Source organism: Nothoprocta perdicaria, unplaced genomic scaffold (assembly GCF_003342845.1).
Source record: "Nothoprocta perdicaria isolate Ctin4 unplaced genomic scaffold, notPer1 scaffold_1, whole genome shotgun sequence".
Lineage (NCBI taxonomy): Eukaryota > Metazoa > Chordata > Aves > Tinamiformes > Tinamidae > Nothoprocta > Nothoprocta perdicaria.
This window is the reverse complement of record NW_020454093.1, coordinates 2,530,582-2,553,733: the sequence shown is the minus strand read 5'-3', so window position 1 is coordinate 2,553,733 and position 23,152 is coordinate 2,530,582. Positions and strand designations below refer to the sequence as shown.

At 41.0% G+C, this 23,152-nt stretch overlaps 1 protein-coding gene and 1 long non-coding RNA gene across 4 annotated transcripts in view; one reads left to right on the top strand and one right to left on the bottom strand.

The window, feature by feature from the left end:
- The window catches only part of MRPS27 (mitochondrial ribosomal protein S27), a 39,699-nt gene extending 17,010 nt beyond the window's left edge, over positions 1-22,689 (top strand). For 2 of the 3 annotated variants that reach the window (XM_026036203.1, XM_026036193.1), the window contains exons 4-11: positions 8,036-8,095; positions 8,180-8,234; positions 8,650-8,728; positions 10,057-10,172; positions 12,196-12,298; positions 14,428-14,570; positions 17,761-17,916; positions 22,263-22,689. In XM_026036203.1, coding sequence (XP_025891988.1) covers positions 8,036-8,095; positions 8,180-8,234; positions 8,650-8,728; positions 10,057-10,172; positions 12,196-12,298; positions 14,428-14,570; positions 17,761-17,916; positions 22,263-22,502 — 952 coding nt within the window. In that variant the 3' untranslated portion in view covers positions 22,503-22,689. Of the gene's footprint in view, positions 1-8,035; positions 8,151-8,179; positions 8,235-8,649; positions 8,729-10,056; positions 10,173-12,195; positions 12,299-14,427; positions 14,571-17,760; positions 17,917-22,262 lie in introns of all 3 variants that reach the window. The other variant, XM_026036212.1, reaches the window with a different exon arrangement.
- LOC112944714 lies at positions 7,595-13,998 on the bottom strand. The gene is made up of 2 exons (XR_003248823.1): positions 13,864-13,998; positions 7,595-7,768 (listed from the first exon to the last, which is right to left on the bottom strand). It is a non-coding gene; the product is annotated as an uncharacterized LOC112944714 (long non-coding RNA).
- Positions 22,690-23,152: the final 463 nt, after the last annotated feature.

Below are 23,152 nucleotides of genomic sequence, written 5' to 3'. Positions count from 1 at the left end.
ATCTGTGAAAATTCAGCTGTAATCAAACTGAGATGTGTCAAAGGTTGCATCAGAAAGTGTAACATTACGGTGTCTGCAGACTCTGAAAGCAGTTGTCTGATGTGTTCCTGGGAGGTGCTTGAGAAGCATAAGAAATTTGAGTGGAATAAATGGAAAGCTCAATGAATTATGCATCTGCCAAAATGATGTTCATTTCTTCTTAAGTTAAATTTAGCCTGCACGTTAGACACCATTAAAAAGTCTCTGTTTGCAAATACTGTAACGGCAATATCTAACAATAGGGTGGATAGGTCTGTTAAAATAAAAAGCCATTTTTGGKGGCATTGTATTTGCTGATGTCATTTTTATGATACCAGTAAAGCGTTCCTTTCTAATATAATGCAACAGTATGTGCTGTGATAAATTAAGCAGAGTAGTAAAAAGCACAAACTCCTGTACCTTCATCCTCATTTTGACTTGTTCCTCTCTGTCACTGAACAAACTATTGCAAATGTTCTTTAGAGCCCCTTCAGAGCTGACAGCTGGTGTCAGCTTGAAAACCCTAAGGTTTTGCCTCCCTGGCCAGCTTGGTTAATTAGCGATGGCAAACAGTCTTTGCAGGGGCATCATTGCAAGAGGAGGTAACAGTTAGATAGAAAGAAGATAGAAAGATAGAAAAGAGAAMGATAGAAAAGAGAAGTTTGGTTCTCATGCTGCGGCTTTTCAYGGCTTAGAGGTAGACATTTTCTGAAGCATCTTCACCAATTTTTTTATTTCCAAAGATGCAACAGTAATTGGTAACACCTAATGAGCTTTGAAACAACTTATTCCCTAAGATCACATAGTCTTACCTATAGCCCTGGTTTAAGAAAGTCCATGATATAAGTACTTTTCTGGCACCTAAGAAGTTTTAAATTGACCAGCCATATGCACATACCAGGAACTAGCTTTCTGCTTTTCACTGTTTTTCGGGTAGTCCTTAGGAGATCTCCCTCCTGCCTTCTGCATACTAAACCAGGCACCGAGGCAACTGCAGCAATTGCAAATTGGGGATACAAACAAGCTTTCACAAACACGTCATTTTCTTTCTGAAAAAATCATCCATAACTTGAGTACCAACTTTCAGGTAGGCACAGAATCATTTGAATTAGTTACTGGTATGACAGCCTTMGTTTAAAACAAAAAAAGAAGAACTCCAACTAACCAGGTATTTTATTTATTTATGCCATTTTACGGGCATTGTGGTACTCAGTTTTGAGAGGCATAAAAATTCCAGCAGAACTGACTTTTTGTTAAACTATAATGGAGTAAGTTTTAGGCTGACACACTTTGAAATTGCTGAGATTCAAGAACCTTCTCAAAAGCAAGAAATTTAGTGTGCTGAACACTTCTCAGTTTCTCCCTATATATTTTTCTATGCCAAGATACCAGAAAAAAATATAATTAATGCAAGTGTTGGTTTTAAATTAGGCTTTATATGGTTGCACAGGGATGAGGAAATGCACTGGAGATTATCTTATCAGAGTCACTATAGCAACARCTCACCCCATCCTTCTCTGTTTTCCTCAGCCTATGATACTCTCCATTCTGTCACTAGATTATTAATGGCATTTATATTCAGAACCAGTCATTTAAACTGTAGAAGCCCAGAAGTATTTTAAGAGAGAGAAATCCTTGGAGCTGTGTCCTTTACAGTTTTTTTTTTCTTTTTTTTTTTTTTAATTGATAGTCCTCAAAGGAGTTCAGTTTTAGGGTGAAAGTAATGTGGGTTCTTTATGTGCAGGAAAAGATGATTTCCCTATCCCTCTTTTCCAAAAGAACTGGGAGAGGTGGAGGGTGATGACTAACAAGATACCTTCTTCATCCGGGGRCAGAAAAAATAACAACACTATGTTCAAGTGCCTCATCATTCGATTTCTGACATTGGGCTTGTATTTTTAAGTGAAGTAATTCTCACCTGCTGTCGCTTCATCCTTTTGTCTGATCCTGAAGTAAAAAGGTAAAAGCCAAAGGGGTTTGCTTTTTTCATAGTTTGCATTTGTAATAAAATGCAACCACCTTTTCTCAGTAGCAATGTTAAAACTGCTGAAATGTGCTTTTCTGCCTCAGTCTCCTGGGCATGCCCCAATGGCCAGCTCTARCTGCAGTGAGCTGGCAACCTTCCCTTTAACCTGGCTCATTTCAATGCGATGCTTAAAACAGGGAGCCACGTTGATACCAGAATTTAGCAGGTCAATGCTAGACAAGGCCCACGACTAAGGTCCTGCTACACAGGGTTGTGCAAGAGGCACGGAGCGCATTCACCAAACGGAGATTGAAGACCTCACTCGTGCTGGGAATGTTCTTTTGAGCAGTGAACTTCCTTTGGTGTCCTGTTGGGAAGCTCMTGGTCCTGCAGGATTTGGAATCAATGCAACTGTTAGAATTTTTTTTCTCTCTTTAGCAATCAAATTTAAGTGCTTGGAAGAGTTTTTTCAGGGACCTCGAGAGCATCCTGCAAAGAAATACATTGTTTGAGCCTGGGGTCTAGCATTTGCTTTTCCACTCTGGTTATGATCTAATTAGTAAAAAGGTTGGAGTAAATTCAAGGCAAGCCTGTAGGATATTTAGGCTGATAATGTTTTCTGAAGGCTTATTCCTCTCTGCCCTTTGCAAATGATTCGTAGGGGTCCAAGGCTGCCAGCTGCAACCTAATGGCAGAAGATGGGAAGAGCTGCCTCTGCACTTGTGCTACATTCACTGCTGGGAGACAGAAGGACAGATAAATAACTTGGGTATTTTCAGAGTCAAGAATCCCAATACAGTGCTTAAGATTTCGCTGCAGGCTCTAGGTCTGCTGCTGTTCCTGTATCTTATGCAGTGCTTTTTTTCTGTCTCTTTATCTAGAAGTAATGCATTTCTTTTGTGTTACTGCCTCTCCATCCATATGTTGATACAAAATGTTTATAACATTTAGTGTTTTAAAACCACTGGTTTCTGTTTTTTTCCTGCTTAACATAATAAGATTGTTCTTTGTATTTTATTTGCAGGGGTGCCTTAAACCCATCAAAAGCAAGATGGTCATTTAAAGTGACATAATGCTGGGAGTCGACAACAACGGGCATAAATGCTTGTTGTATCAGAAAGTCAGCTCATCAGTCATTTGCTGGTGAACTTGAATAACTGGCCGTACTAAAGCGTGTTCGTTAAGTTTCCTCTTCAGACCTGATGCTGGGCTGTGCTCCCATGTTGTAGTTTGCCCATCACTAAAAGTGGGAGCCTCATTCGAGGCCACATTTGTGACTGTTAGAGCAGACAACAAGCAGAAGATGCTATGCAAGAGCCATGTGCCAACATGGAGATGCAGTGAGCCTTAAGTAGAAGAATTASCACCAAAGCTGAAGCGATCCAGAGCTAAGCAAGTTTGATTTTAAGCTTTGAAAGAAGAAATAAAAGCAGAAGGGATGACCATGGGCAGGAGGGCTGCAAAGAGGCTTCTCTCCTCGCGCTAGAGTGAGRGGGCTCTGCCTCACAGTGCTACCCCATCCTTCATTATAGCATCCATTTTTTAAACCTGTTCTGCTGCTGTTTTTCATACTTGTTTTCTTACATTACAGATGCCATTTTATTCTTTTCATTTCTAAAGGAAAGAGTTCCCTCTGTTTTTGTTTGCATGAAGCCAGTTAACGCGTATTTCCTGTAGGACATGATTGGAGGTGAAATTCTTAAAAGGATGCATACAAAAAAAGGTATAGGCACAGATGTAAGCAAAGAAGAGGTGGAAAAATAAAGTTTCTTTCATGCTCAAAGGGAAATTTCAAGCAACAAAGATTTTTTTCAGGGCTGTTGTCTTTGACGCTGACACATGAGCAATGGCTCTGGTCCATTTAAAATGCAGAGGATTTCTCCCAAGGCCTGAGGCTTGAAATGACAAACAAAGGGAGACTTTGGGGTGACGTTTTCCTTAGCCTTCTAGTTTCCAAGCTAAGCCTGCCTGGAATCTATTTGATCATTATGCAGTGTAGCTTAAAAAACGTGCCTGGGAAGAAAAAAACATGGCATTGCCAAGGAGCTTTGCAGCCCTATATGATTTGTGTGCAGAGTGGCTTTGGATTCATTCCACCAAGACAGCTTCTTCCTGGCTCTCAGAGACTTTCCTTCAGATAGCATTTATTTGTTTTAAGTCTCCTTACATTTTGCTTGAAGACCCTTAGGAATTGGAAGTGGGTGAGAAATCTGACAGTCTTCTCTCTTGATTAAAACAAATGAGCATTCAGACCCATATTTCTCTCTGTTTCTAAAAGAAATAACATTTGAAGTGCAGATGGAAGAAATTTATTATGGTGGCCTAGTACCACTAGGTTAAATTCTCTTTCTGTTTCTTGCTGTCCCAAGGCAGCAAAACCGTCTCTGCCCCGCAACGTGGGGAAAAGGTGGTGCCTGGTCCTCCTGCTCCTGTCTGCTCTCAGGTTGCTGTATCATTGAGGGGAAAAAAAGAAGTGACAGCAGCCCTAGTGTGTGTCACCACTTGATGGCACCAAACAGATTTGAAAGGCTGTCTAAAATAAATAAATAAAGAGAAGCAACTCAGCTTTTCTGCAGTGTGAGAGGGCATCAGCGAGAGTCATTCTCGCTAAGAGAGTAACAACCCTGRAAGCTTTCCCTGCATCTCATGAAGTTGAGGGTTGTTGGCTTTCACTAACACAGCATGAGGACTTGAGCACTGCTGTAAAGAGTCAACCACAGGGGCTTCTGGGCAACTGAGCAACCTAGAAATGCGTTCTTAGCCCTACACGCTGGCCGGTTTGGGAGCAAGAGAGGGTGTGTGGCTGCTGGGCTGTGTTGTGCTCGGTCTGGATGCTCTGCCCTCCCCAGGAGGCAGCAATATCCCTTTTGCAACTACGAGGCCAAGGTTTAATGAAAATCACATTTCTAGACTGGCTCAGTTGAACAGTTTTTCCAAAATAATAGGAATTCTAGTATCATTGCACTGTATGCTGTTGGATTCACCATGACCTTTCAGTATGAAATGATATTTCAGAAACTCCTGCTCATAAAGATGCACGTCTCCTAGATTCCCTTACGTTCAGATGTTTTCAGTTCAGTGACTGAGGAGATCAGCAATCAATAGATTCCTTAGTCAGTACCAATAGTGCCCTCCCCTAATACTCTTATGGATGCTTCTCCTTGTCTTCTCTGAGTGTGTTATAAGGACCTTGTGCTGCTCAGGTTTTTATTACATGTTGGAGAAATGAGTTTCAGCACCAAACATCTGCAGGATAACCTCCTTTAAACACACAGYGATTGCTAAAGGCTGCCTTTATTTAATTCATTCCGAGTCCTCTGCTTTCTGTAGTTTGAGCTTCCTTCTGTCTTTTCATCTGTCTGTGAACATACTGCTTGGTTTAATTATATCTTGTTATGTGTTTCATGGAGAAAGAGGAGGAGAAGGATGTTAATGCTTGTCAAAATGACCAACGATCTCCTCCTTCCACAATTCCATTTCAAGTAAAAATGTCTGCCAAACATTTTCTTCCTTTGTCTAGGTTAGCCGTATAAAAAGGATTCTCTATTGGCTTCTCTTCTCAACTGGTAGAACAGAGATATTGCTTATCCCAGTATTTTGTGGATCAGAAATGATAAAAAAAATCCAGCCTCCCTTTTGCCCCTTCCTTTCCAGCTCTCCTTCTACCACATCGTGGATTAATAGAAGGGCATAGTGCTGGGGGAGCGTATACGTGCATGTGTGTTGCATTCCCGTTGACATAGAGACAGAGTAATTTTGGCACCGGTCCTCTCCTCATTCCCACACAACTGTTTTCTAATTATTTTTTTATTTTGTGACTTGTAACTAGAAAATTTGTTGGCTGAGAAGCTGTTTTACTTTGTGCTTGTATAGCACCCAACACAGTGGAGAGCTAGTCCAGGAGGAAGGATCTTAATAGTACCTTATATTAGTTATATCTGATAGATCCTATGGCTGTCTATACATACACAAAAGTCGGTCCCAGCCCTTCAAAGTTCATGTGCAAGATTATTTAAAGTGTCTTTATCACATGCCTGAGCTTGGTGCATATTGATTCCAGAAACTAATTCATATTTTAGATCGCTGTTGTCTTGTTTCTAGACCATCTTGCATCCCTGATTAGACCTTTAACTGACCAACTGCAWTTTAACTTCTGAACTCCGAAGTGTTTCACCCTTACAGCAGGCTACAGTATTCCCAAGGTGCAGGAGATGTGGGAGTGCTCTCTCCTCCTGTGGAGCACTCAAGAGCATATACAGCTTTGCATAAAGGTCAATGCTCAAAGCCACTAAAACCTTTTGTTTTTTTTTTTTTAAATATCTACTTACTTTCTGGCTAAGAAACRTATAGGAAGGATGCCAAAGACTAAGTGTACCAGTGGAAAGGGTTGAGTATTCGTGAACACTTGAGTGTTGTGATTTATAAGGCAAAGTGTTGTCTTCCATTTTGAAGAAGTAGCACCCATTAAATGAAGCAACCTTTAAAGATGCTGGCAGCATTATTATTAGTGGGTGCTGATGTTGCTCTCTGACCTGCCTAAAATGACTGGTGAAACAGTCTGTAGCAATTAGATAATTGTTTCACCAAAATATGATTAAATCTGAATGCCCGTAATTGATGCTTCCTGTAAGCAGGACTGAAACAGGACTTTTAACGAAAGCAAATATACGTTCTTACTGTTTCCAATACTTGAATTCCAGAGGGAAGAAAATGGAAAGCAATTAGAGCAACAAAATGGATGTTTGTAATTTAATATTCAAAGCATGCTTTTCTTTTTCTTTCAAATTCTAATTTAATGGAGAGATTTCATGTACTTAGGAAAGAGCCTATTTAGACTTTATATAGTGCCATGGCTCTGCTCTTGGTCCTGAAGCCTTCATTCTCACAAGGATTCCGCAGACCCTGTAAGACTGGACTATTTTCTCTAGGCTGGGCGMTCTCTATAGCTCTTAGCCATAGGATACAATATGCAGGAATTCACTGGGGAGGAAAAAGGGTTGGTGGCCACATTAATGCAATAAATGTTGTGGAAAGGATGCTCGTTCAGATGGAAGCACCAGCCTTGCTTCCGAGCGGCGCTGTGGCCTGGCTCGGGGCTGCCGGCAGCTGCGCGTGGCCGCCGCGCTCCCACACGGAGCGGCAGCCTGAGCCCGGTGCTGGGGCAGCCACTTCCAATCGGGAAGGGTGGCACACAGCTCTTGACACGGAGGTGCAAAACCCAGCCCCAAATCAAGTCAGCAGCTCCTAGCACAGGACCCTTAATTGGTTTTTGAGCCTTTGCCAGAGCTAAAGCCCCATATGCTTTCAGTCTGTTCCTTTCTAAATACACAGCAAAGTGTAAGCAACACTAGTGCAGCTGACGAGCGGGGGCAGAGGAAGGATTTCCAGCAGAGTTTCCCAGCGTGGGAGGCCTCACTGCAGAAGCGTTTCTAAAAGCAAAGGGAAAGTGCAGCAGTCCAGGGATGGGCTGTGTTCTAATGCAGCTAATTCTGTAGTGATCGAAGTGAGGCATSAGTTAGAGGGGCTGGGACACTCCAGCTTACACAGCCTGAACTGAGCTGTATTTTCCTGTGATTCTGATTCTTCCTTGTGTTCGTTGTCAGTCGTGGAGCAACATCTTACTTTAAAGTGACAATCAAAAATCRGAAGTTACACAGTCAGAAGGAAATAGTTAAAATTTACTTCAGTGTTCATAGCATTCTTCATAAATACCTCAAGCTGTTTTTTGTTTGTTTGTTTGCTTTTCCAGGTATTCATCTTCTTAGGAGAAAAGCAGTCAGCTCTCTAGGAAATAATAAGTTGAAAATATGACATTATCAGATTCTCCCTTCACACACACTCTATTAAAGTGCAGCAAAGCTTAGTTCTCCTGCTGAATCCTGCTAGCTGGATCTCCTTGGAGTACAGGCAGTGACTGACTGTAGCCTGTTATATTTATATCTGAGATTATGAAAAGCAAAGGTCCTAAAATTCACAGTCTGCTAATTACAGAATTTGTATCTCTCCTACTAAAAAGTTACACTGTTACTGGGATTCCTTGTTGTCCTGTAGGTTTCGGCATAGTCCAAATTGCTGGTATTTAAGAGACTGGACTATTCACAGTTGGATCAGGCAGTGCTTAAAGTACAACGCAGAAGACAAGGCCCTGTACACATTTAAAAACAAGGTAAGCCTTTTTTTTTTTTTTTGGATCAGGCAGTGCTTAAAGTACAACGCAGAAGACAAGGCCCTGTACACATTTAAAAACAAGGTAAGCCTTTTTTTTTTTTTTCCAGGAAAAGCCAGGACTATGTTTGATTTTTTTTTTTTTTTTTTTTTTTTTTTTTAAGACAAGTGAAGCTGACTTAGAGTTCTTATTGTAGCCAGGTTTGTAGACCATGTTTTCAACTTCAGATTTGTTTTGTCAAAATCAAAATTAGAGTTTCAGCTACAGCTCTTCAGAGCTTTTATTTTCTCTCTCTCCTGGGAGGCTCGTGGCCAGCAAGAGCAAAACAGAGAGGCCTCCCACATCGTGAAGCAGTGTTAAAGAGTTCCTTGCATTGCTAACAGTCACATTGCAACAGTATGCAAATCTAATGCTATGATCGTTCTGATACATACTGATTTATGCTTAGGAAAGTTTGAACGGGAGATTTTCACACTGATCTGGTCCTTCTTCTCTTCAGGTTCAATATGGAATTTTCCCAGATAATTTCACACTGAATATTTTGATGGATTTTTTTATAAAGCAGAAGAAATATGAAGGTAAGAAAGTATATGTCACTTGTGTATCACCACTTTTTATGTTCTTAAATACGCAGGGCCTATTACTGAATTCACAACTTCTAGCCATATTTTCTCTGAAGTCATGTTAGAACCACACTTTCTCCTTTCTTCCTTAAACTGCTTTTCTCCATGGTTGCATCTCCTTTTTTTTTTGGTTGGAATTTTATTAACTATAACTTGCATAACTTTGAAACACTTGCAGCAATCTGCTGTGATTAATCTCATAACTACTCTAAACTATCTTMTAAGATAACAATGTATCAGGAGTTATTAGTGACAATTACACTGCTACAAGAATTGAGATGCATGGTACAAGGTTCACCTAACCTACATTCAAACAGCTACACACCTGAAATATGCTATTTGCGTGGTCTTTGTCACTGGTGGGAACCAGCTGCTCTGAACTGCCACGCTGAGATGCCTGTCATTCACTACTGCGTATTTTAGGGTTCAGATGAATGATCATCCCATGTTTGCCGATAAATATTTAAGGTTTTTATTTCACTGAGGGTTTTCTAGTACTGTAGACTTGTAGTGAGCTTTTTTCTTGGGGGGGGGGGGCGGGGGGGCATAAATGTCTTGCAAAACAAACAGCTAAACAAGAAACTAGAACAGCAGAATGACTTGCCTGTACTTTTTGTCATGATGATTATGCTAAATGGCAAATTAAATCCCACCCTTATTTTAATTTGAGGGCCCTCCCCACCCCCACCTCTGTGATCCCTCACTCAATCCATATCTCTTTTCTTTGAGAGGCTGAAGGCCTTTTGTTTAACATGCTGTCCTTCCTGACAGCATCACTAGACCTCCCCGCGGAGCTCCTCGAGAGCCCTGTTTGCTGAATACCCTGAATGCCCATGGGTCATGTGTGACAACACTGCTGCTCTGCCCTACGCTCCTGTCACCTTCAGGGCACCGAATTTAAGCCAGTCTTCTCTTGTTTCTAATCTAAACAAAAAGGCAAGGATATCATTTTTAGACTTTTTAATATTAACGACCAAAGGGCTGACCAAAGAAAAGCCAAATAAAGTCAGAAAGTGTTAACCTAAAATGGGTTTAGAAAGGTCTCTTGCGACAGTCCAGTGTTATTCAGCGCATTCTTACCTTCTGATTGTGCATTAAAATAATTTGAAAAATAACTTGAATGGTTAAGACTAATTCTGTACTACCAGTCCTAAGAAATTTTTAGCTACCTATCTACTTCAAAACACACTACAGGAGTAAAGTATTGGTGAACATCAGTGGATAGGAAAGGAAGGAGTTGTGTATGTTTGCACTTGCTGACTGTGTGTTTAATTCCTCTCCAGATGCTATGTCAATAGTAACAGAGATCATGTTGCAAGAAAGTTTTGATGAGGTCTCCACCCAGCTTCTTTCTCTCTATGTCTTATACCAATACCTGGCAACCAAGTCTGAACTTACGGTAAGCTGATCACACTCAAAATGACACCCAGGCTCTCTGGTTCCAAGTGTCATGATGCAGTCAGTTGGGCCTTCAGTCTTGGATAGATTATATTTCCCTTACCTTTTTTTTTTTTTTTTTTTTTTTTTTTTTGCGCTTAGTCTCTTAAAGAAAAATTTAAAATTGCACCAAATCACTTGTGAGCTCCTGACGAAAAGACAAAAAAGCTTGTCAGGCTCTGGAGGAGATCTGCTGGTCTGCTCACTGGAAGGTTATGAAACAAAACTACAGAAATTCAAACAAGGGAGCTGAGGATTCAAATGGAAGGAGCTGAGCTAGGAATCAGCCAAGGGTTTTGTGTGTCCATCACTTTAGGCAGGTGCTCCAAAGCCATGTCATTATCTGTAAGCAAAATACTGAAGGTGTCCATCTGTTTTACTTGAGGCACATGTACTATTCATTTTTGAATAAGATTCAAGGTTTTAATCCAGAATTTAATCTGAAATTACAATCTGTTTGGAAACAGGTATTCATTTCCCTTGTTCTCTCTTCTCTCCTCCATTTCCCATAAGCTTAGGGTGCRCCATTACTTGTATGTGGCAAGTAGAGGAACCAGAGTCTCATTTGCCTGTTGTGTTTGTCTGTATTTTTAGTTTGTATTTGTATTTTGTAGTTTGTCCTCATTACTAAGACCACTGCTCATCAAGGAGTGCACCATTTTGTGAAGTAACAGGCAGGGATGCCATAGACATGTAACAGGTTTAAGAGACAAGCAGATTTATACAACTATGGTCTATTTAAAATGCATTTTGAAATAACCTTGTTCAAGGCCACCTTTTATCTGCCATACTTTTATACATATTCCTCACAAAGACTGCCATCCAACACCTTGTAACACTCAGTACCATCATGTTCTGTGTTTGATTAAGGAAGGGGTAGGAGAGCTGCTCACTGACTCCGAGCACCTTCCCCATCCCCATTCCTTTTTCCAAGGTTACAAGATCAGTAACCGGTGTCCGGCTGCAGACAGGCCCTTCCTCATGACTCTAGGGTCCAACAGACTGCTAATCATGTACTTTAACTTTTAGAACTAAACCTCAGGACCAGGACACTCAACCAAGAGCAGCTGTAATTAAAAAAAAAAAAAGTGCATGGCCCTGGTTATAGAGGCCTCCCACTTTTTTACTGCTCTGAGCACTACATAAGCTGACCAGTCTTGGCTGTCCCCAGAAAGTTCTCTTCCATTTGTATCTTTCATTTCACTATTTTTTTTGGCAATGTTATTTGTTTAGTCACTTCCATTTACTGAGAAGAGGCTTCAGATTCTTGAAATCAATGTCTCTGTGGCCTTGAAAAATGTGCTGTACTATTCCACTGCCAAGCAAAATCCACACCAGTCCTGTGGTTTTAGTCTGCTTACTCACTGGGCCCCTTCTCAGCCATCAGAGCTGCTACTTCCTTCTATGTGGAGGGACAGTTGCACTCAATACRAGGCCATTCCTAAGCGGACATGCAGACGTCTTGGCCAGTTGCATACATTACTCTTAYAGTACAGGTTTTGGCACAGAGCAGCCCCTGGCTGCATATTCTTCTTACAGTATTTTCCTATTCCAGTGAAAAACAGTGTAGCTTGCATTTAATCACCACATACTCCAAAGAAATACTTCCAGGAGAGAAGCCATGTCATTCTGCTTTCGGCAGATTTAGCCCAAAGCAATAGGTAAGACTTACAGCACAGAGTTTGACCACTGTAAAAATCAATGTAAATCTTTATCCCAAAGGAATCACATTGATTGACTTCAATGCAGACTTTCAGCTGCTCACATTTTATTGTCTTCCAAAAGGAATTATTCCTCAGCATATAAGYATATTGTTCCTCAGCATACATGTTACTCAGTGTAGCCTAATACCGTAGCTCTGAACACTCGACATGTTTAATGAATCTTCATTATTAAGCGGTCCAATAAAAGCTGCATTTGTTCTCTTTGATTGCTGCCAATTGGTATTTGCCAGGCAAAGCTTACTTGGTTTACAYTGTTTGCAGTGGGAAGAAGAAAAAAACCTTGGCGCGTCGCTGCTGCTCGCCGGCCTAAAGCAAACAAACACCGTGGGGTTCAGCTCCCAGCTGTACGGCTATGCCTTCCTTGGTAAGGTTTACCTCCCTCCTAGTCATCTTCTCACATTATTGTCCTTTCTGGCTGAATTAATTGGCATCTTTGCTGTATTAAAATGTAATCAAGACTACGGGGAAGAAATCGTAGAAGGAACAATTTCAGAGTTACTGAATCTGAAATCTATACTGAAAGTGAATCCATTCTGCAAGGCTGGGGTGTTAACACCGATTTCAGTGCTGTGCCCTTTATCAYACTGGTCCACAAACTCGTTCAGGGCTCCCTGCAGGTTTGGATTGGCAGATGAATGGAGGGAGACATTCTTACAGAACAGTGGAATTTGTCTGTTTGTGAATAACAGTGTTTTCTAAAARCAAAAATGTGGCATCCCACAGGACAGTTTTAAGATTATGGACAATAGGCTCTCTTTTCTGTTTGTTTTTGTCCTGTTTGCTTGTGGGTTTTTCTGTTGTTGTTCTAGTTTGTTTGTTTAGCTACAACTTGTGAGCTTCTAAAAGTAATCCTRAAATGCCCAAACTTCACAGACCACAGCTTGAAAAACACTGTTTTTTAGAACATTTAGTGCTCATTGCAACACAAGTGTTTCTAACAGCAGTGCCTTGATTTTCTAACTCTTGTAGAGCCTCAACTRCCCATGATAAGCCATATTAAAGAACAACTAGATGATAACATGTCCAGCATTGAGAAGGGAAAGAATTGGGAGAAGGGGTTGGTAATTCTTAAACTTAGATAAGTTTTTTTTAAAAAACTTTAAAAGAGTACATTGAAAGGTCTTTGTCCTTCCCTGCAGATATTATTTGAAAATAATTGATTCAGAATTAATCATTATGAAATTGTTTCACTGTTGCATTATATTTTATTCTAGATGTTTCTGAGGGTTATAAAAAGCAGGCATGTTCTTAAAACACAGCTTCAAAATACAATGTGTAGTGGCAGAATGATGCTGATTCTAATTTATCATGACTAACACAAAACCACATAGTCAAAAAGGAAGATAAATATGAAAGCTAAATTGAAAGCAGATTTTTTCAGAGGGCTGTTGTTTGTCATCCTATGGAGATACTGATACAGATAGAGGAGCTTTGCTCCCCACTTGGCATTCAATTTGGAATGTTTTTATGTCATATAGATTGGTTGAGCAGGGGCTGATTTCAGCAGTGCACTTCAGTGTTGTCTGAGAGCAGTAGTACTTGTCCCATGACATTGAAATTCAGTAGATCAAAAGCTATTTACTGTTATGTCACGTATTTCACAGTCTTGCCAGCACTAATGGAGCTGACCTCTGTAAGAGTGAGAGATGTCTACAGGCACAGCGTGGCCTCCAGCACCTCGGCTGGTTTAGTTCAGCTAAAGCCCCTAACCCGTGTCTGCCCACTTGCTGCCCTGCTTTACCTGAACTCTTCTCTGCCGTATAAAGAAGACCAAAGGGTTTTCATGGTTTTGCAGTATTACAGCCGGAGTACAAATCAGATTGAGACCTCGGATCTGTGRCTTAGTTAAGCTACACTGGAACCGTGTTGTTAACCCGCAGTGACAAAATCAGGAGCTCGCAGTGATGCTCATTACAGAACAGTACTTACCAACTGGAAAGCGCCTCCTTGGTGTGTGGAATCAGTGTTTCACGGTCTTTAGGGTCTTCCTGTAGGCAATCCACATTGTCCATAGTGCTGCGGATCACAGGTCCCGTGAGGGTCAGCGAAAACCTTGTTGCACAGCATCCTACATTCAAACCAAAGTTTCAGTCAGACCTCCTGTATTTCCTCCCAGGAAACTCCAGCTAGAAATAAGAATATTGAGCTGTACAAATAGCCAGAGCATCTGCTGTGAGTCTCATAGTCTTGCCAAGCTGACCACATTTCTTTTCCTTTTGAACAAAGACAGAAACAAATATGTAATAGTCCTGAAGATGGGTTTAAAAAAAAAAAAAAAGACACACAGAGGTCTAATATCTGTCTGTATGTCTCCATCTGTAAGCTATATTGTTTAATACTTCCCTGGGTAATAGCAGTTGTCAGAGTAGTTTTGTAGAAAAGGTGTTTTTAACCACAGATATTAAAAAAACTTGCCATCAATTTTTAAAAAAGGAGAGCCTTAAGACTCAAGAAGTACTGAAATACTAACATCAAAGTATTGTTTCTTCCTAGGGAAAGTGGAGCTGAATAAAGGGCTAAGAGCTGTATACAAACTAATGCCACTGATGTGGACACCTGGATACTTGAACAGAGCCTTGCAAGTGATGGAGAATGTAGCTTCCTTATCAGGCGACATCAAAATCTGCAAAGAAGCTGTAAGTATTAGCACAGTAAGAAACTTAACAGAAGGAATTTCTTACAAGCCTAACTCCAGGGAGACTCATTAATTCCCTGTCTTGCTAATTATAAGATACCAAGCCTCCCAGGGCCAGCAATTTTTCAGAGGTCTTGGGAGGGTGGGCAGGAGATAACAGAACCTCAGTTCCCAAGGCAGCAATGATACCTGCTAGCAGCGGGGGCACGAGCACCCACTGTTGCCACAGGCYATTGAGGCACGTTCTCGAGCCCCCTTACCTAAGCACTGACTCGGTGTCAGCAAGGAAATGTCTAGAACAAGCAGAGCTCAGTGCAGCAGGGGCTGGGGAGCTGCCTTGGTCTGCCAGCGGGAGTCTTTCCTTTGCTGGCATCACTACTAGGCGCAGAGCCTTAGCTCTTCTCAGGGCAGAGAAGAGGAGCCTCATGGCCTCTGCCTACCATCCAGGGGCCAGGGCACTGTCCAGCAGGCTCCCCTGGCATTCCCTCCTCCAAAGCAGCTCTGTGCAATACTGGAGAAGGCAAGGAGGCAAGCAGCACGCTACCCATCATAGGGCATAGCTCTAAGAGCTCATTCCCTCCTTCAAATAAGGACTTACTATTGTCTGACATATGACACAACTCTGGGGAGCACAGCTGAGCACCCCAAGGACCACAGACAGAGAGCTACCAACCRCTATTTGCACACTGTTCATATAGGTGTTTAACAGAAAGCAAGCCTGAAGACTGCTCAAAATCAGTTATTTTGGAGGACTTGACATTTGAGCATCACTTCTGCAGACAAATGCTAGACAAAATCCTCAGTTTACTCTGGATTATAGACAAACAGCCTAGTGCTGAACCTAGTTTGTGCCTTTCTGTGGTAAATCAGGTCTAATCTAGTCTCTTAGCCCTCAGTGTCTGTACAGATGCAGTCAAATAGTCATCTACAGTTGAACTTACCAAAGCTTTCTTGGCAGATCCACTTCTTATCTGTTTAGTGAGCAACTTAAGCTATAGGGTTTTCATTTTATCTGTCATTCAAGAAATTATGAAATAAGGTTGTTATTGGTTACTCATTACTGCAAGTATCACCATACAAGCCTARTATTAGTGTCCAAAAGGCAGTTAAGTAAAACATGTTAGCCCATATCCTTCTCTGGTACAAACTAATTGCAATATATTGATTTGCATCATCTGGTCTTTTCTACCTAAACGCTCATTAAGAGCTTACTATTAAAAAATCTGTACAGATATTTTTAATGATTACCTCCAACTAAAATACAATATTCCCAAGGGTGAAGAACTAATAGCATTGATCAGGTCAATCCTGGGGGTCATTCAGCTGCCACTAAGGGCACTAGCAGATAGGGTCATAATCTTAGGTGTCATAAACCTCCTTTTCCTATAGTATTCTGGGCRTCTCTGGGTGGAGATGAATAGACCATGCTGCAGTCCTTGCAAATCCATGTCATGGCATCGATACACAGGAACCACCATAACCATGCCTGCCTGCACAACAGCAGTCTCATTTGAAAAATGACGCTATCCTGCTTTGCAGACCTATTTTTCAAAATGTGGCTTTATCTTCTGGTTGAAGAAACTGCATTATCTAAGAGAGAAGTTTTGGATGAGCTTCCTTAATCGCACGGTTTTGGTGTTTGCTGTGTTTACACATTCTCAAGTGATTTGGCACCCGGTGCGGGCCAGCTTGCTTCCCTTCAGGCTTGGAGCAGTCACCCACCTCTCCCTGGCTGTTTCTCTTCCCTCTGCTATCCCCATCATTAACAACGGAATGGGAGCTTTATTACAGYGTTGTGCTATATTGTTTTAAACTGCAAACAGGAAAGTTAAGTAGTGCATTTGAGAGAGAGGGAAATTCTCTGAGAAACTCTCCTAATGTGAGACTGTGCATTTCCAAGCACACATACATGATTTTGCTGCCTTTTTTCATCCCGTTTCACTATTAATAGCTTTATATAAAAATGTGTGTATATCTGTGTGTATATATATATATCATTATAAATATATATAGATAGATATTTTATGGTATCGTTAACAGTGGTATGGTATACATTGCAGTGTAAAAAATCTGTTACATCAACTCATCCTTTTTATTTTTTAAGCATTATATATTTATGCTAGGAAAATGAAACCACAGGTATCAAGATTCTTCCTTTTTTTTTTTTTTTTTCTCTCCAGAAAGTATCTTAAGTTCCAAGGTTACAGTTATTTCACCCTACTGATAAACCTGCAGAATTAGCATTCACAGAAGCATAATAGCTCTTCACATTAGCAAAGGCTGACCTCTGAAATGCAGTAGAATGCATTCACTAATTTCATTTACAAAAATCACATTATTCCCAAAACTGTAGCAAAATCCATACGCAATTCTGTGTAACAGGCTCTAGGTGACCCTGCGTGTGCAAGGAGGTTGGACTAGATGATCACCAAAGCTCCCTTCCAGCCTTAACGATTCTATGATAGCAACTCCATCTTCTGTATCAATAATACATACAGGAATAATATACCAAGTGTCTCAGTGAAGCTAATGCATTCTTTTGGTACAGTTGCAATTAGATAGGAGAGGATAGTTCTCTTAGTATCTTTAAGATGAGAATAACATGAAGAGTAAAGGGATGTTGAAGATAAATCAAAAAACCTATACTGAGATGATGCATGCCTGCATTTCCATTTTCCTGTTATCTGACAGCAATTAATTTTATTATTGCTAAAAACATGTTGTCCCCTGCTTATTTTCACTGAAGAACTGTGATGACCTATTGCAGATTTTAATCGATTATATTGCTTTAGTGTTTATATTTTATAAACATTCCATAGTAACATCTTATATCTGTAGCCCTGTATCAAGCTAGTAATGTAACTACCAYTCAGAGTTAGCATTTATGGCCAGATATGAGGCCAAGAAGGATTGTTTGTCTAATGCCTGACACAAATACAAATACCAGTCACCTTTGAGTCACGGGGTATGCTACTGTTGACAGGAGATGGGGGCTGGTCTGACCCAAGTACAGAACACATTTCCTCCACTAACAAGCCTACTTCCTTTCAGAATTTGGTTTTCTTTTTATCTCATAGAGCAGTAACCTCAAAATACACCTTAGCTTGTGAGCTGTTTGTAAATGCAACAGCATTATTAGTCAGATTGTATTTCTAAACTTTCTGCTAACGATGACAAATGCAATTGTTCAGATTGATATTGTGGAGACCATCTTGAAGTCTGCCCTCGAAGCAAAACCTGATCCAGAACCAACAGAAGAAGCTGAGAAGGCAGAGCAGAAGTCAGAGTTTGAAGAGTCAGAAGAAACTGAGCAGTCTAAAATACCTGATTACTACAACCGCTTCAAGGTAGATTTTCTTTCATTTAACTATTACTAAGCTGTAGTACATCTCCATAGCATGTATCGGTAAATAAATATACTCTTTTTAATATGCTAGTAGCCTGGCACCCCTTCAGTGGATCAGGAGCACTACCTGGCAGTTTTGAAGCTGATGTCACATTACATTTTCACTGCCTTGAACAGGAAGCAGCCTTCAAAGAAACAAATGCTCAAGGCCACTTGTCTTTTGGCTGTCTGCTGGGATTTTCTCTTCACTTTTCATACATCAAACTGATAAATCCAAATCCTGTTTGCTAAAGTGGTATGTCATTACAGATCCATTATCTGACCTTGCATGGGCTTTTGCTCATTAAAATAAATTGTACTGGGGATGAGACCATCCGGAATTTATTGTCCATTTATGTATGTTATCATTAAGATTGTTGCATCCTATACTTTCAGCGTGGGGAATTAGGTAAGGCTATAACCCTTTCTTTTATCATTAAGCCTTCACACTGCTGCTAACAATGTGGAATACRAACAGTTGGTCATTAAGGCACAACTGTATAATGAGGCCATTTTATGCAATCATCTCCAATTTGTGCTGCGTGAAAGTCAGATTCCCCAGGTTAATATTAATCTGACCCGTAGTTCCAGGGGTAGTGCTCTTTCTTCAGCATATCACATTTTATTGTTGCTGTCACAACCCCGGACAGTTGTTCTGGATACAGATAGCTCTTCTTCTGAAGAAAATTGAGAAGCTACAACACTAGTATCCCATGGTTTCACCTTATAAACACACACATTTCCCTTCTTCAGTTTTTATTTACATGAATTATTTACCACCAATCTTCAGATATTAAACTTGTTTCAGAGGCACTTGGGACTTTTTAATTAAAGTCTCTGGGAATCGGTGGGTGCTCAGCATGTGATAATTAATGCCTGGGTGAATTGCTGTCAGGTGGATAAACACAACTGCCCTTTGAAGGAGGGAGTGAGGCATTTTTATGAGTCTTTCATTGTCTACCCTACAAAGAAGATAATTCAGAGTGCTCAAAACAAGGCATAAATGCCAAATTGGGGACAGGCTGGTGCCAAGTGGGAGTGTTTTCTCATCACCTCAACCTTTCCACAAGTTCCATAATTAATCCTCAGTTGAGGCATTCCCTAGTGTAGTAGGGAGTGCCTTGACAGAAGGCCAGCAAACCAGAGTATCCAGCCTTAGCTCCAAAGCCTTGCCAGAAGAGCCTCAACACAAGACATGACCCTAGCCTGAAGCCTAGGTATCCAACAGCAAGCTACACATGGATGCTTTTTTAGTTGCCTAAAGCTCAGGTCTTTTCAGCTAAGTCTGGAAACCCCCCCAGATCCCTCTCTCAAGTCTATTACACTACACCCAGCCAGTCTTCTGACCAAGCCCCAGGACACCCACACAATTCATGGGTGAAGAGCAGTTTGCCCAACTTTGCATTAGCCAGCATGTCTACCCTGTGCTCAGTTCCACCCCCTTCCTGCACGGTTCTCCTGCACAGGTTGGATGGGMTTATTACTGATCCCTGACAGCTCAGGAAATCGTTATTTTGATCTCTCATATATCATCCAGGTTGGAAGGAGAAGCGGAGGAGGGGAGAAAAAAAAAAGTCTATAGAGGATAATTACTATAAAATATTCTTTCTTTACCTGCTACCCACCCCCCACCACACACATTCTCTATAATGGGAAGGGGAAGACTATTATGTTTTAGTGGTGATTTTTTTGCAGGGCGAGTTAGTTTTTTTAACCTGTCAAATCCATGCTYCTGTTTGGGCACTATTACTGTTTTCATGCTTCTTGCAGTACACATGTGACTTAGTCAATAGTCCATGTGTATAGAGACCACCTTTCCACTCCCTGTTTTTCCTCACAGGGTAACTCAATGGATTTTCATGTGCCTGTTTGCTTCACATCATACCGTGCCTGGCTTCTATACACATATTTGAACTTTATGTCTACTTTCAACCAAAAGATCAGCCATTTGTAGGAGTACTTACAAAAAAAAAAAAAGAAACACATCAGCCTGACTAACCAGTAAAATGTTGTGCGAGAGGGAGCACGTCCTTCCTGTCCACTAAAAGGAGAAGGCATTTGGCTCTTCCTAGCTAAAACCTCTGGAGCTGTAATTTGAACTCTGTGTCTGACAGTGTCATTCACGTTGTAATTACCTGTCTGCAGCTACCATATATTAGGCCTGCTGTTCAGTATGACATTCCTCAGGCAATTCCTTCCATCCATGTCAGTAATCAGTGGGCATTTCATCTTGTAAATGCTGGGTTCATATCAAGAACGGATGCCAGCTCTAAAAGCGGCGCTCCTTCGCTGACCGCCTGCATCCAGAGCCCTGGACTCTGCTTACAGAAGTCCGTGTTTTAGCCTTTAAAATTGTGCCCTTCTGGCACCCTCACAACAGACAGCTTGCCAGCTTATAAAATTAGCTTTACTAATATTTYACAGTAGCGCATGAAGGATTACAGGAGTTAAGTGGTGCCAGTAAGGGTCTAGGAGAGAGGTCATACCAGTTCCCAGTCCATTGTATTTCTTCTGGTTTAATTTCATAGTGCTTAGGTTCAGCACACTTTTTATCCACACRTCCTCAGAAGTGGTTGTAGGGAGAGTCTGAATGATATGAGACACTTGTATTTAAAGTGCATATTTAATCCAGAAGAATGAGGATAGTTATCAGGAATTACATTGCTCTCCTAGATCCAAACTGCATTGTCTTTTCATATTTCTCACAGACATGACTTATGCTCACTGACATCTCAGACAAAATACAGATGACTATGCCCAGATATTCTGAAGTTCAGTTTTAGTCCAAAAAAGCTTTAAAGCCTTTTCTTTTTCCATTGTTTTCTTTCTTGGTACATGCAATCCAAAAGCTGGTATAGCCAAAACTGGAGATCTGCATGCCTGGTGCTTTAGAGCCTTCTGTGACCTGCTGTCCGTGCAGTCGGAAGCTTCTTGGGCCCTGCAATACCCAAACAAGCTGYGACTGTGGTTTTGGCTGAGGCAGGGGGAAGCAGAGGGGTCTCCAAAGGGACATTACAGTTTCCCACGTGCTGCAACATGCCTCAAGGGAAAACCTGGGGCAAGAATGGTGAGAAGTGGTGCAGATCAYGATTCCCAGTGTGGGTTGGGGCAGGAGGAACACTGCAGGAGCACAGCACGCTCCATAAGCTCCCAGTGGCGGCTGAGGTGGAAGGCTTCATGTCTCTGAGACCCAGAACTGCCATTTTGTTTGGAAGGGATTTATCCCTGTGCCCTCTTTCCCTCATTCTGCAGCCTGAACAGGCTTTATTCAAAGCATCCGTGAAAACAGCATGGAGCATACTTTTCTTTAGGCTACCTAGTTAGTTAGTTCATATGATTCTGGAAGTGCTCTACCCAGAGAGAAAAAAAAATATTCTTTAGAGGAATAAGCAGAAAAATGTGTTCCTATCTGATGAATGAGCAAGAGGTAAAGAATCTGCCTGTGCCAGGTCATCTTCCTCCCCCAGAAACGTTCTCCCTGGCTCTCTGCGTGTCTGCACTTTCAAAGCAGTTAATCAGTCTGCGAGTGGGGCATCTGGCTAAAGATAAAGATAGTATCAATAGATGATTCATCATCTTCAGTGAATTAATATTTTTTAATGCRGCATAAAATCTAGATCTGTAAAGCTCAAGAAAGAACTACCACCCTTGCCTCCCTCAAGCACATCTAGCTCCAGTGGTCTAATCCAGCATAGAATATCCCTGAATAAATATTACTTGCTTCAGCTCTATTGTACAGTCTGTGTAGGCACAGTCAAGCTCCAGATCACATTACTTGTTGGGAAAAAAATTCCCGTGGAATGTGGTGGTGCTCACTATAGCTGCAGGGGCTCGGGGGAGCTGCTTAATATTCCATTAGTAAGAGACCATTTAAAGTCATTTGCATCTGTTGAAAAGGATGCTAATRCAGGCAGCGCAGAGCAAATCTTTGCATCAGCTTTGAGCTAATGCACACACACAAAGAAAGGAAGGCTTTAGAGTATATTTGTTATAGGTAACTGGTCAGCTAATGAAAGAGATTTTTTTTTAATAAATATATCATGTAACTGAACTTGGAAAAAAAATCAGACCTCAACTAAAGTGAACCTTATTTCATATTTATTGCTCAATGAAGAGTTAATTGTGGACCATTTGAAGAAAAAAAGAAAAATATCCATTACTACTGTGAAAACACTTTGCTAAATAGTTATTTGGCCCTCATAGACAGATGCAAGCAACCACAAATTGTTATAGGAAAGTACTTTTTGGCCGATTTTGTGACTGACTGTCTCTTTTTCTCTCTCCTCACCAAATCTGTTTTTATGACAGGAGCTGTACTCTAAGCTGCATTCACTTGGCAAGGTTGAATCTGAAAGCCTGTTAACCCTGACCACCCAACTTGTCAAGGAAAAGCTGCCAGCATGTGAAGTGGAAGACATTGCAAAACATGAGCAGAAGCTAAAGGATTGGGAGCAAGAACGAGCACTTCTTACTGAGAGAGAAAGAGAGATGAGAGAAAAGGCTAAGCAGGAACTAGAAGCGAGAAACCTGGCTAAAGCATCTGCTTAATACTGGAATTCAGACTAGTGTTGCACATTCTTCTGTTAATAAACTCAAGTGATCACTGTTGTATTAATACTTCATTTTAATCCTGCTGCAAACATGTCTCTATGTGACTACTTACTATACACAACCTATTTCCATTTTGCCCATTTCCTGAACTATATATTATAAGTGGCTTAGAAATCGTCATCATAATATCTATTCCTTCTGTCTTCTGCCAGGCAGGGGGTGGGCTGGAAACACCGCAAAGAAACAAAGGCATAAAAAGCAGCTTGCCTGTGGTGAAAGGTGTGGAGGGTAGAAGAAAAAGGAAGGAGGAGGAATTTCAAACACAAGTTGTCTCACCAGACATTTCTCACAGGAAAGAATAAGAATCCCTTGGTTACTCTGAACTTCAGACACTAAGAGGATTAATGTATTGATTTTTTTTTTTTTTTTTTTTTTTGCCTCCCAGCCCATTTGGAAGAATCACACTACTATACATGGAGCTAGAAGCCTTACTTTAGGCTATTTTTAAAACTATTTTTAAAGACTTTTAGCTTAGAGAGTTAACATGTGCACAGGCACTTAGCTGTGCCTCTAAAAATAGCTCCCTGGAAGAAAGCTAGAAATTCACTTGCAGTACTTGCTCCATTTTTAAGGTCAATGGGGAGACA